This window comes from Galeopterus variegatus, unplaced genomic scaffold (assembly GCF_000696425.1).
Source record: "Galeopterus variegatus unplaced genomic scaffold, G_variegatus-3.0.2 Scaffold575, whole genome shotgun sequence".
Taxonomy (NCBI): Eukaryota; Metazoa; Chordata; class Mammalia; order Dermoptera; family Cynocephalidae; genus Galeopterus; species Galeopterus variegatus.
In genome coordinates this window covers 585,757-598,257 of record NW_007726686.1, presented here as the reverse complement: position 1 = coordinate 598,257, position 12,501 = coordinate 585,757, and the positions used below count along the sequence as shown (strand labels likewise).

General features: G+C 48.6%; 1 protein-coding gene across 2 annotated transcripts in view; it reads right to left on the bottom strand.

Moving 5' to 3' along the window:
* The window catches only part of DHCR24 (24-dehydrocholesterol reductase), a 29,950-nt gene that overhangs the window by 4,030 nt on the left and 13,419 nt on the right, over window positions 1-12,501 (bottom strand). For both annotated transcript variants that reach the window (XM_008570144.1, XM_008570145.1), the window contains 3 exons: window positions 10,215-10,358; window positions 747-944; window positions 242-420 (listed from right to left, as the gene is read on the bottom strand). In XM_008570144.1, the coding sequence (XP_008568366.1) occupies window positions 242-420; window positions 747-944; window positions 10,215-10,358 (521 nt within the window). The remainder of the gene's footprint in view (window positions 1-241; window positions 421-746; window positions 945-10,214; window positions 10,359-12,501) is intronic.

Genomic DNA, 12,501 nt, shown 5'->3' with positions numbered 1-12,501 from the left:
ATCTGGGAGGTTGGGGATGTGCTCACTGGAGGAGAGGTGCAGGAAGAAGAGTCCCTGCAGTCCTACCCTGTCTTCCCAGATTACTTCCCAGACACAAGCTGCCACAGCTGTGGGGAATCTAAGCAACTAGTTGGTCTAGCCCGGGACTCCTGGTTCTCAACCCAGAGCTGGCCTCATTGCCCCAGAGCAGTAACCTGGGGCTCTCAGCCAGAGGGACTATACCACACTCTGGGTCACTCACCCGTGCACACTTCGGACGAACTTCTCCAATTGCCTCATGCAGAACCTGGCCTCAAAGTGTTTCACACGCGGCTCCCCGTATGCTCCAATGTCGACATAGAGCTCTTCCTCGTCTCCCTTGGGGTGCACCAGGCCCGGCTGACTAGGCAGGTTGAATGGGCACAGCCAGATGGGGTACACCTGAGTAGACCACAGAGATGGCTATTGGTGCTTTTTCTCCAACAGGTGACAGGCTCATGGCTGGCCCATGCATGCCCACCCACAGGAGGCTTCGCAGTGTTCTACGGGGACCACTGCCCTCCCTGACTGCTCACAGCTTCCTCATGACTCCAGCTCATGGGAGCAGCATGCAGGAGTGCATATCACCAGGCCCTATGCTCCTCTCCCATCAGAGCCATCACTGAGTGGGCCGAAGCATGGGGACAAGGCCCTTATCTTACAGTTGGAAAAGCTAAGGCCCAGAGGGACCATGCTCGGTCTGCCCTCCCTGCCCTGCCCCGGCTCACGTGGATGTCGTTGTGGAAGGTGTGCAGGGCCTGCGGCAGGCACTTCATGGGCACCAGCATGTCCTGCACCACGTGGTGCTGCTCGTACAGCTTGCGCAGGGTCTCGCCCTGGGTCAGCTTCAGAAGGGAGATCTTGGGAGGCACCATCCAACCAAAGAGGTAGCGGAAGACAGGGTTGTTGCCAAAGGGGATGATGTCCTGAAAGACAAAGGCTGGGGATGAAGAGAAGGAACCAACAAGGGTTGTATGTTTCCATGTGCAAGGGGCCAGGGGTCAGGTCCTCGTTTTGCGCTTGACATAAGTATGACAGGGTACAATTCCCCTATTTGTTGGGAGTGTGATGATATCTAGGACTTTACCAGTCAGATCTGGGGTTGATCCTCAACTCTAGCATTTGCCAGCTCTGATGACTGTGGGCTAGTTACTTAACTTCTCTGAGCTCAGTTTCCTTATCTGTAAAATGGGACTTGGAGGATGAGATAAAAGGATACTTCAAAAGGATCATGGAAAGATGCATAGAACCTTTCAATTCTTTTTTCCACAAACTGTTTGAAGTACACTCACACCAAATGGAAGACACTCAGCCCAGTGCCTGGAGCAAAGTAAAGCAGTGATCATTCTTCTCCTGGTCATTAAGGTCAGAGTGGCTGGTACGGAGCAGGCATTCCATAAATGTTTGAGAAGTGAGTGCTGCTGAATGAGAAGCACTTTCCCTAAGGTCACACAGCCAGGGACAGCTCTCCTGAGATGGGTGAAGTCCGGCTCAGGTCTGACAAGCGGCCTGTGGGTTTACAGCATTCCTTGCTCACAGCCTGGTCACTTGCCTGCCTCTCCCATCCGGCCTCCCCAGAACCCCCCTGAGCAGAGGTTGTTCCCCTTCCATGCCTCCAGCTGAGGAGCGGCCTCACCAGCATTGTGGCTTTCCCAGCATGCCCTCTGTTCTCCTCCAGTTTCTCCATTGCTCCCCCTGGCCAGCAATCCCACCCACTCCCCAACAGAGAAGACTGTGGCTCCTGGCTCACAAAAGCCTGCCATCTTCTTGAGGCTCACCAGTGTTCACCTGCTACCCCATTCTCACAGCTCCTAGAGCCCTTGAAGCCAAGGATGTTCCTTCATTTATCAGACAGTTATAAGTTGCCTATGAGGTCAGGTGCCAGGTTCTATGCTGGGTGCTGGGGATACCAAGAGAATTGAGACCTGCTCCCTGTCCTTAAGATGCTCACTCCCTCAGGAATAACAGAGACAGGGCACAGGACCACAGTGTGAGAAGAGCTGGGACAAAGAGAGGCAGAGGCAGCTCATAAAAGGGTCCACATCAATCAAGGGGTTGGGTAGCTCCCCAAAGAAGCCACACATACTAAGCATTGAAGGCTGAGTGACTCCTCCCCTCCAGCCTCTTGGGATCAGATCACTCTCACTTTCTTCTGTTAGATCCCCGTGCCTGCACCAATGCCTGGCACAAAACAGCTCAATAAACAGCATGGCTTTTATTGTTTCCATGGTTGTTTTTGGATCAGCTACACATGCCTGTAACAGAAATCCTAACAGGGCAAAGTTTAAGCCTCCCTTCACATCCCTGACCCTGTTTCCCTCCCAGCCCTACTCCTACTTCATGCCCCTCCCATCCCAATTGCTTCCCCCTCCCCAAAGGCAACCATTGGTGTGAATTATTTGTGTACCCTTCTGGAGACATCTGATGCATGAACAAGCAGATGGACTTAAAAAAAAAAAAAAAAAAAAAAAAAAAAATGGTAGCATCTTGGAGCACTGTGCTTATCCTGTATCCTGTGCCCCAATCCAGAGAGTGCTACCGCATTCTGCCATGGACCCTAATGCTGTGCTGCAGGGGTCAGTCCACAAGGCTGGCCTGCCCTCTGGTTTTGTATTCATGTATATATTGTCATGGCGGCTTTCAGGCTACAAGGGCAGGTATCTGCTAGAGAGACCTTATGGTCCACAAGACCTGTGAACTGTTTACTATCTGGTCCTTTCCATAAAATGTTTGCTGACTCCTGCTCTATTGTATGGATGTACCATTTAGATTATTTCCAGATTATTCCAATGAATATGATTTTTACACGTGTCTTTGCCCATTAATATGTATATGTATCAGTAAGATAAATTCTTAGATGTGGAAACTTCTGGCTCAAACAGTATGTACAGTTTTAATGGACACTATTTCAAGAGCTGTACCATTTTATACTTTCCACAATGATGCAGGAGAATACTGTTTCCCCACACCCTCGCCAGCAGAACGTGTTATCAAACTTCTCCATCTTTGTCATTTCACTCTGAGAGGCGAAAATGAGACTCCTGCAGTTTTGTTTTGCCTGTCTTTAATTCTGAGTGAGACTGCATCACCTTTCTTATATTTAAAAGCCATTAATGGTTTTCCCCTAAAAAGAGTCAATTATTAGCTGAATGTATCAGCTGAAGCCCCTCCCACCAGTCTCAGCCTCAGAAAGTTCAAGTTTTAAACACTGTGCCCTGCCCTTCTCCTCTCCTCCCTCTCGTCCTTCCCTATTATGCACCCTTCTGCCCCTCAGTGACCCTGGTCCCCTGGCCCTGCCCTGCCAACACGCTGAGGCCAGTCATTCCAGGGACCCTCACTAACAGCCCCTTCCCTCCTCAGCCCCCGGCTCTCCAGTTGCCCTTGCCCTTTGCTGGTGTCCAGCCTGCTACCAGCTGCCTCTGCTCTGTTGGGCTACAGGGCCCCACTGCACATCCAAGGGGCCCAGCCTGAACCAGAACCCCAGTCCCAGAGGCAGGCCCTGGGCGGTGGCCTTCTAAGAAACGTGAACACCAGGGACCCTGTCATCTCCTCTCTTACTGGTGGTGTTAGCTCCTTGTACTGGGGAAGGGCAAGACACGGCTACCCTTGGTCCCTTTGCTCTTAGTCCTTCCTCCCTCATCAGCAAGCCAAAGGTGGTGCTAGTTGGTAAAGTGTGCACGTGTCAAGAAGTGAAATAAAAACAGTCGAGTTAGTTTTATGCAGAATTCTTAATGGAACCAAGAAATACACATGCACGAGGTGTTAAATGCTCTTACATCTGTATTTTAAAAATGAACCGTAAAATTCATGATAATTATTTACATTTTCAATTTTTCTTTATTTAAAATGACATTAAATTGCAAATATTTATGACAAGAGAGAGACCACAGAAGAAAGGAAAAAGATTTATATTTTAGTACCTTTAACAGCACTTTTTGCCTGCTTTTTGCACTGGGCCCTGCAAATTATGTAGCTGATCCTGACCCATGTGTTGCTGCTGGTGAATGACATTAAATTGCAAATATTTATGACAAGAGAGAGACCACAGAAGAAAGGAAAAAGATTTATATTTTAGTACCTTTAACAGCACTTTTTGCTTGCTTTTTGCACTGGGCCCTGCAAATTATGTAGCTGATCCTGACCCATGTGTTGCTGCTGGTGGACCAAGCTGGGTGAGGAGCAGTGATTGGACCAGCTGGGCCTGGCACAAGTGTGAGGGTCTGATTCAGCAGGGAGGAAGCTGAGCTCCTGGAGAAGGCCCCCAATGAAAGGAGGAGTTCTCCCAGGGGAGGTAGAAAAGGCATGCACTTGAAATTATTACTCCTAGAAATGTTTTAGCTTCTGCAATTCCCACCGTAGAGGATGCTGATGTGCTTCACCCAGGGGCCCCCTCCGCCTCCTCCTGGGAGGCATCCATTCCCCCCCCAGCTGTGGGGAGGGCTGTCTGCTGACACCAAGTCCCTCTTGGGAGAATTGCCCTTGGCAAAAGGGAGGTGCCTCATCTAAGGTCAGTTCAAGGTTAGTCCACACTATGACTGGTTGATGGGGTGGGCTGTGGTATAAACAATGTCAGCTGCTTCGTTGTGAGGACACTAGAGGAGCCCATGTCAACAACCACGTGAGTAAGACTTTCTGCAAGCACATCTCCCGGTCCCAGTCAAGCCTCTAGATAACCACTGCCCAAGCTGACATCATGAAAGACCCTGAGACAGGAGCACCCAGATTAGTCACTCCTAAAGCCTGGACCCTCAGAAACTGTGAGATAATAAATGTTAGCTCTTTTAACCCTCTAAGTTCAGGTTTAGTTCATTATACAGCAATAGATAACTAATATGTTCTTACTGGGTTGTGTTACTTACTTTGGATAACCTAAACCTTAGTTTTCTCATCTGTAAAATGGAAATAACACTAGTACCTCCCCCTACAGGGTTGTTGGGAAGATGAAGATAATGTGCGCACAGCATTGAGCATAACAACTAACACAAGGGAGTGATTAATGTTAACTACTGTTATCTTTCCAATGCTCTCTCTCAGTATCCTTTGCTGGCTCCTCTTTCTTTTCCTGTCTCTTAAATATCCTTGCTCTTGAAAAAGCCACACCTCCACAACCCTAACACTGCTGTTGGCAGGGATGGAGGAGGATTCATGATATCATCTGCCTTTGGCAAAACTGCCTACTGCCCGCTCTGGGCCTTGACACTGCTCTGTGGGGTGGGGGAAGCCCAGAGCACCCAGGCTGGGATGAGACCTCCATGGCCCCACTGCTCCAACCCCTGCTACTAGCCTACCACATTCTGCCTAGGAGACCTATCCCAAGATCAGAAGTGATTCGTTGCCTCCTCCAAAGAGACTACCAGGGGTCATTCTGCCATGCCTCACATCCTATTTCTCTTATCCGTGAACTTCCAGGCGCCTCATTACCCACACTCTTAACCTGCTACAGCAATGCAGCATCTCTTAATCTGACCCATCTGCCACTGTCCCATGAGCTCCAGATCTTCCCCTGTGTGCTCATGGTCTGACCTCAGCAAAACCCCCTCCATCTTCTGTCTCTTCTCTGAACATTCTTTCCCTCTCCTTGTCTTTAACTGGAACTTGGCTGTCCCCTGCAGACTTCTTAATAGGTATCATTTTCTCTATGTCCCTCCCGACACTGGGATAGATGGGGGTGAGGTAGGTCCTCTGGCCCCTCGTTCCTGCTTCTAGATCTCTGTTCTTCCCCCTTCCCTAAAACCAACCTTAGCAACCATGAAGCACATGCCCAATATTCCACCCCACTCCCATGGTTCCCTTCACTGGATCCTAGATCACCGGATTCCTCCTCACCCCCACTCCCATGGTTCCCCTCACTGGATCCTGAATCACTGGATTCTCTCTCACCCCCTACTCCCATGGTTCCTGTCACTGGATTCTGGATCACTGAATTCCCTCCCATCCTCCACACCTGTCACTGTCACCTTCTTCAACATTAATTTTTGGTGATTTTAATACCCAGAGAGATGATCCTGTCCATGCAGGACTGAGTAGCTGAGTAGCTGTGACAGCCTCCATGGCCTGCAAAGCCTAAAGCATTTGCCATCTGGCCCTTTAGGAGAGTCTGCTGATCCCTAGACTTTGTCATTGTCATATTCATTGTCTCCGTAGTTTCAATTGCCAGCATCGCCTCTGAGCATCACCACCTCTCTCCAGCTCATGCCCTCTGGCACCCTGACTTCAGTGCTTCAGCCAACTGGGCATCCAGGTCACCATGCCAGTCGCCTGTTGGGCCCTGGGAGCCCCTCCTCTCCCGCCTCCCCCGCTGGCTTAGATTTCACCACAGTCACACCCTAGGGCCCGCACCCTTGCCCCACTCCTCATGCTCACCTGGTTGAATCTAACCCTCTCCTGTTCTACACCCACCCAGACAGCTGGACCATGAAACCCATAACCACATGCTTCTCTCATTGTGGACTTGCAATCACGAACCTTAGGCAGGCCCAGTGCTGCCCAGCAATCTTGGCACTTCCTACTCTCAAGGGACAATTTCAAGTGTCCTCTCTCCTCAAACCGTCAACAACCCTACCCCCATCATCTCAGCTGAGACCTTTGCTTCCTTTTTCATTTTGAAATTAGAAGCAATCAGAAGAGAACTCCCAGCCTCCCACCACCAAATTGTCATATTTGTAGCAACTGTACCCATGTGTACCACTTCCCTCCTGTCCAGTGGATGAACTTTCCACACTCCCATCAAAAGGCCCTCTCCACCTGAGCACAGGTGCCACTCCCGTGCCCCTACTCACAATGTCACCATATCCACCCTCGCTCCTGCACTGTCATTTTACCTCTCCACGGAATCGTTCCCATGGCACATGGACATGCTGTAATCTCTCCCATCTTAAAACAACTGCACAAAAGAAATAGCTTCCCTTGGCTCTAAACCCCCCTTGCTATCACCCTGCTTTTCTGGTTCCCTTTGGAGGGAGCCTCTCAGGTTTGCTTTTACTGTCTCCACTTCTCCTTGTCTTCCAATCTCTCTCAAACCCACTGGTCAGGGTTTCACCTCCACTGCTCAAGGTCAACAATGACCCTCCCATGGCTGGCCAAGACCAGAGGTCGGTTCTCTGTCCTCATCTCACTCAGCAGCATTTGACACCGTTGTCGTCTCCCTTCTTGAAACAACCTTCACTTGGCTTCTGGGCCGCCACACTCTCCTGGTTTTTCACCCCTCCTCTAACTGACAACACCTCCTCCTCTTGTGGCTGGTTCCTTCTTCCTAATCTTGCACCTCTTCTCTTACCATCCTCACTCATCTACTTCCCTGGCTTTAAACAACACTTCTCTGCTGCTGATGCCCACATTTATAGGTGTAGCCTCAGCCTCTAATGAATCCCTGAAGTCCTGACATGTGTAGCCAGCCACCTACTCGGCATCACATCTGGATGTCCAAAAGGTATCTCAAACTGACACGTCCCAGACCAAACTTTTGATTTTCCTTACTAGATCCCTCCCCCACATTTCCCATGCCAATCAATTCCCATGCCTTCATTCGCCCAGTTCTTGGGCCTTAGACCTTTGGAATCACACCCACGACCAATCTATCTGTAAATCCTGTTGGCTGGTTCAACCTTCAAAGTATCTTCCAGATCTGACTCTTCTTCCCTCCTCTACTGCTGCCTCCTGGACAAGAGAAATCTTTCTTCTACTCTTTCTCTTGCCTACCCTTCCCCCCACCCCTTGTCATCCACTCTTGATACAGCTGTCAAAGTTATTCTTTCAAAACAAAAATCAGGTCATGTCACTTTCCTGCTCAAAAGACCTCACTAGCTTCCTATTATGCTTAGAATAAAATACAAAATCCTTCCTTGGCCTACAAGGAGTCACATGATCTAGCTTCTAGCTGCCCTTTGACCTCTCTCTCCACCACAGCTGTAGCTCAGTGGTCTTTTTGCTGTTTTTCAAGTACATGCAGCCTTGCTGGGACAACTGGCCAGCTATCAAAGTTATTCTTTCAAAACAAAAATCAGGTCATGTCACTTTCCTGCTCAAAGACCTCACTAGCTTCCTATTATGCTTAGAATAAAATACAAAATCCTTCCTTGGCCTACAAGGAGTCACATGATCTAGCCTCTAGCTGCCCTTTGACCTCTCTCTCCACCACGGCTGTAGCTCAGTGGTCTTTTTGCTGTTTTTCAAGTACATGCAGCCTTGCTGGGACAACTGGAAAATTTTATGCAAAAGAATGGAGTTGGATCCCTACCGCACGCCATATATAAAAAAATAACTCAAAATGGATCAATACCCTAAATATAAGAGCTAAAGCCAAAAAGCTCTTAGAAGAAAACATAGGGGTAAATCTTCATGACCTGTAGTTGGCAGTAGATTCTTAGATATGACACTAAAAGAACAAACAACAAAAAATAAATAAATTGAACTTCGTTAAAATAAAAAAACTCTTGTGCGTCAAAGAACTAATCAAGAAGGTGAAAAGGCAACATACAGAAATGTGAGAAAATATCTGCAAATCATGTATCTGATAAAAGTCTACTATCCAAAATATATAAAGAACTCTTACAACTCAACAACAAGGACAAACAACCCAGTTAAAAATGGGCAAAGGATCTGAATAGACTCTTCTCCAGTAAAGATATACAAATGGCTAATGAGCCCATGAAATGATACCCAACATCATTAGTCATTAGGAAAATGCATCAAAACCACAAAGAGATACCACTTCACACCCACTGGGATGGCTGTAATAATTTTAAAAAACAGAAAATAATAAGTGTTGGTGAGAATGTAGAAAAATTGGAATAATTATATATTGCTGGTGATAATGTACAATGGTGCAATCACTGTGGAAAGTTTGGCAGTTCATCAATAAGTTAGACATAAAATTACCAAATGACTCAGCAATTCCACTCCTACGTATATACCCAAAAGAACTGAAAACTGGTACTCAAACAAATAATTGTGTGTGAATATTCATTGCAGCACTGTTCACAATAGCCAAAAGGTTGAAACAACCCAAACGTCCATCAGCAGGTGAGTGGATAAACAAAACATGATATATACACACAATGGAGTACTATTCACTCATAAAAATAAATAAAATACTGACATAAAAACATTAAACTAGGGCCGGCCCGGTGGCACACTGCTACAGTGCGCCGCTTGGGAAGTGCGGCAGGCGCTCCCGCCGAGGGTTCGGATCCCACATACAGACCGGTTCCCGCTCACTGGCTGAGCGAGGCGTGGGAGCAACACCGAGGGTTGCGATCCCGTTGCCGGTCCTGGTCCGGTCCGGATGCGACACTGAGGGTTGCGATCCATTGCCGGTCACGAAAAAAGACAAAAAGGAAAAAAAAAAACAAAAAACCATTAAACTAAGTGAAAGAAGACAGTCACAAAAGATACATATTGTATGATTCCATTTACATGAAATGCCCAGAATAGGTAAATCCACAGAGACAGCAAATTGGTGGATACCACAGGCTGGGGGAAGGGTGAATGGGAGTGACTGCTTACTGGGTATGGGATTTCCTTTTGGGGTGAAAATGTTTTGGAAGTAGATGGAGGTGGTAGTTGCATAACATCGTGAATGTACTAAATTCCCCTGAACTGTACACATGAAAGTGGCTAATTTTATGTTAGCCCATTTCAAGCCCTCGGCTCTGGCTATTCCTCCATCTGGGCACTCTCCCCAGAGTTCTGTGTGGCCTGCCCTCCCTGTGTTCAGGTCCCTGCACACAGGTCATCTCTGAGGGGCCTTTCCAGACCTCCCCATCTGCCCACTGCTCCATACACACACAGCAAATTCTTGCTCACCTCTCAAGGCCAAGCTTGACTGCCACCTCCAATCCTAGGCAGAACTAGCCACATCCTCCTCTTTTCTTGTGGCCTTTTATAGTGCCAGAACCGGTCTGCTTGGCAGGCTAACTGTTCCTCAAGGATGGAACTGGTCTGTATTCTCCAAAGTGCCGGCCCAGGGGCCCACTCCCTGGCACTGAGCAGATGCCTGGTCAGATCCTGCTGATTTATCTGAAGGCAGTCAGTTCCCTCAGAAGGAAATGACTGTGTTGCAGCTTAAGAAGGTGTTCTGGTTCCTTAGGACAAAGTTACCCTTTTCACTTAAGGGGAATGTGGATACCATGTTAACTGTCCGGGTTCCCTGCCCGCTGGTCAAAAGGAGCTAGGACTATGGGAAACCCAAGCCTCACCTGGAGCTCCCAGAAGATGCTGCGCGTGTGGCGGTGGTAGTAGTGCCTCAAGGGAATGTACTCCAGGCCCTCTCGGTTTGTCTTCAGGTAGTTCTCCACGTGCTTGAAGAACCACGGCTTGTAGTAATTGCCAATGCTATTTAGCTGTAATGACAGAGGGCACTGTGAGCAGCCGCAGACACGTGCCAAGCACCCCAGGATGTAACAGTGATACCCGGCTTCTGTTCAGCACTCCTGGCCTTTTCAAAGCTCTTTCATGTCTGTTACTACCTTTGAGACTCTTGAAAGCTGGGTGAGGTTGGGCACAGCAGGAATTCTCTAGCAGAAAGAGCAGAAGCTCAAAGAGGTTAAGTGGGGTGCCCAGGGCCAAACAGCTCGTTACTGAGTCTAGAGAAGTTAGCAACCCCATCCTAGCCTGGTGCTCCTTCTCAGTGAGAGAACAGAAGTGCAAACATTTGGCAGCGTCTGCCACAATGCAATGCTCCACGCAGGTGAATTCCCTCCCTCCCACCTCCACCAGGCCAGTGTTTGCACAAACATTTTGAGTGTGGGTCATTCCCCTCACTGCAACCCATGGGCCAGGGCGCTTTCCCTGCTGTCCCTGGATCATGCCCCACAGTCTATTGGGCAAAACACTCCCCCCTGGCAGCCACCGTCCTCTGCAGGAAGCTCATAAGAATAAACCTACATGCCTTCCTGGCACTGGACCCCATGGTCTCCAATGCCTAAATCTTATATTGAGCTGGTGTCTTCTTCAGGATGCAAATAGCTGTGTGCCCTGGGATAACTTAGCTTCTCTGGACCTCAGCTTCCTCATGCATGAAGTGAATTCTGGGCAGATGCTCCTGGGGAAAGGAGGAGGCATTCTGGAAAGGCCACAGGCTCCAAGTTGGGTGGCTGGGGCCAAACCCTGGCCCTGTTACCCACTAGCTATGTGACCTTGGGCAGGTCACTCTCTTTGTCTGTTTCTTCACATGTAAAATGACAATGAAAATATTTACTTCGTGGGAGATTTTTGAGAAACTACCCACACACGCACATACACACGAGTCACTCAGCCCCATGCTGGTGAACACTCCTTCCTGCTCTAAAATCCTATCTTTCTGAGACTACAAATCCCACAGCCCTTAAGAGACAAACTACCAGGCCAGGTTTTTCCTCCCTGGTGGCAGATGCTTGGGCCCCACATCAGAACAGCTTCTCTAGGGGGCAGGAGAGCCACCTGAGTTCTATGGGGAAGGTGAGATCACACCCAGAGGGGGAACTGGGCAAAGGGTCAGGAGGAAGTAGAGTGGAACAGGTCGAAAAGGAGAGGTAGAATGTGGATGCGGGAAAAATCAGGGAGGGAACAGCCAGAGCAGAGAGAGGAAAATGATCACAGCCACACGTGTTCAGTGTCACATTCCAGGCCAGCAGAGCTCTGTTTCTCTTCCATGACCTAGCATGGCAGGGCTTGTCCCTGGTTCTGCTGATGAGCAGACTCAGAATCATCAAGGCTGAACATACTGGCCAGAGCCACAAGGGTGGCAAAGGCAGATCAGGACTCAGACCCATTTCATGTTGCAAAACAAGGCTAGGGCCATAAGGCAGAAACCTTGAATGGTGAGCTCTGGAATGTAGACGTTATGAAAACAAACAAACAAAAAAATAGGCTGGCCAGCCATCGAAACAAAACAAAACCATTAATTTTTTCCCTGATTCCAAAAGCAAAAGAAGCATATACTCTTTATGAGAACTTGAAACATTACAAAAATACATAACTTGAAAGAGAGAAACCCCTGTAGCCTCAGCCTCCAGAGGTAACTGCTAAAACTGGTACGTATTCAGCACACACACACACACACACACACACACACACACACACACAAGACAAACGCCAACAGGCGATCACAGCTGAAGACAATCTGAAAAACTCGGCAAAGACATTTTCAACCTCGCCAGTGATCTAAGAACTGTAAAATAAAACGAGATACTATTTTTAACCCTATCAGATTGGCAAAAATGAAAGAGCGATACTACCCCGGTTGGCAAGAATGTAGGCAAAGGCATGCTCGCACACCACTGCCGCAGGTGGTCAGAAGCACAACTTTTCTGGAGGGCTTTCTGGTCTTATCTCTCAATATACAACATGCTCAATGAATTCCTCAGGTCAAAAATTCCATTTATGGGCCGGCCCGTGGCTCACTCGGTAGAGTGCGGTGCTGATAACACCAAGGCCCCGGGTTCGGATCCCACATAGGGATGGCCGGTTCGCTCACTGGCTGAGCGTGGTGCTGACAACACCAAG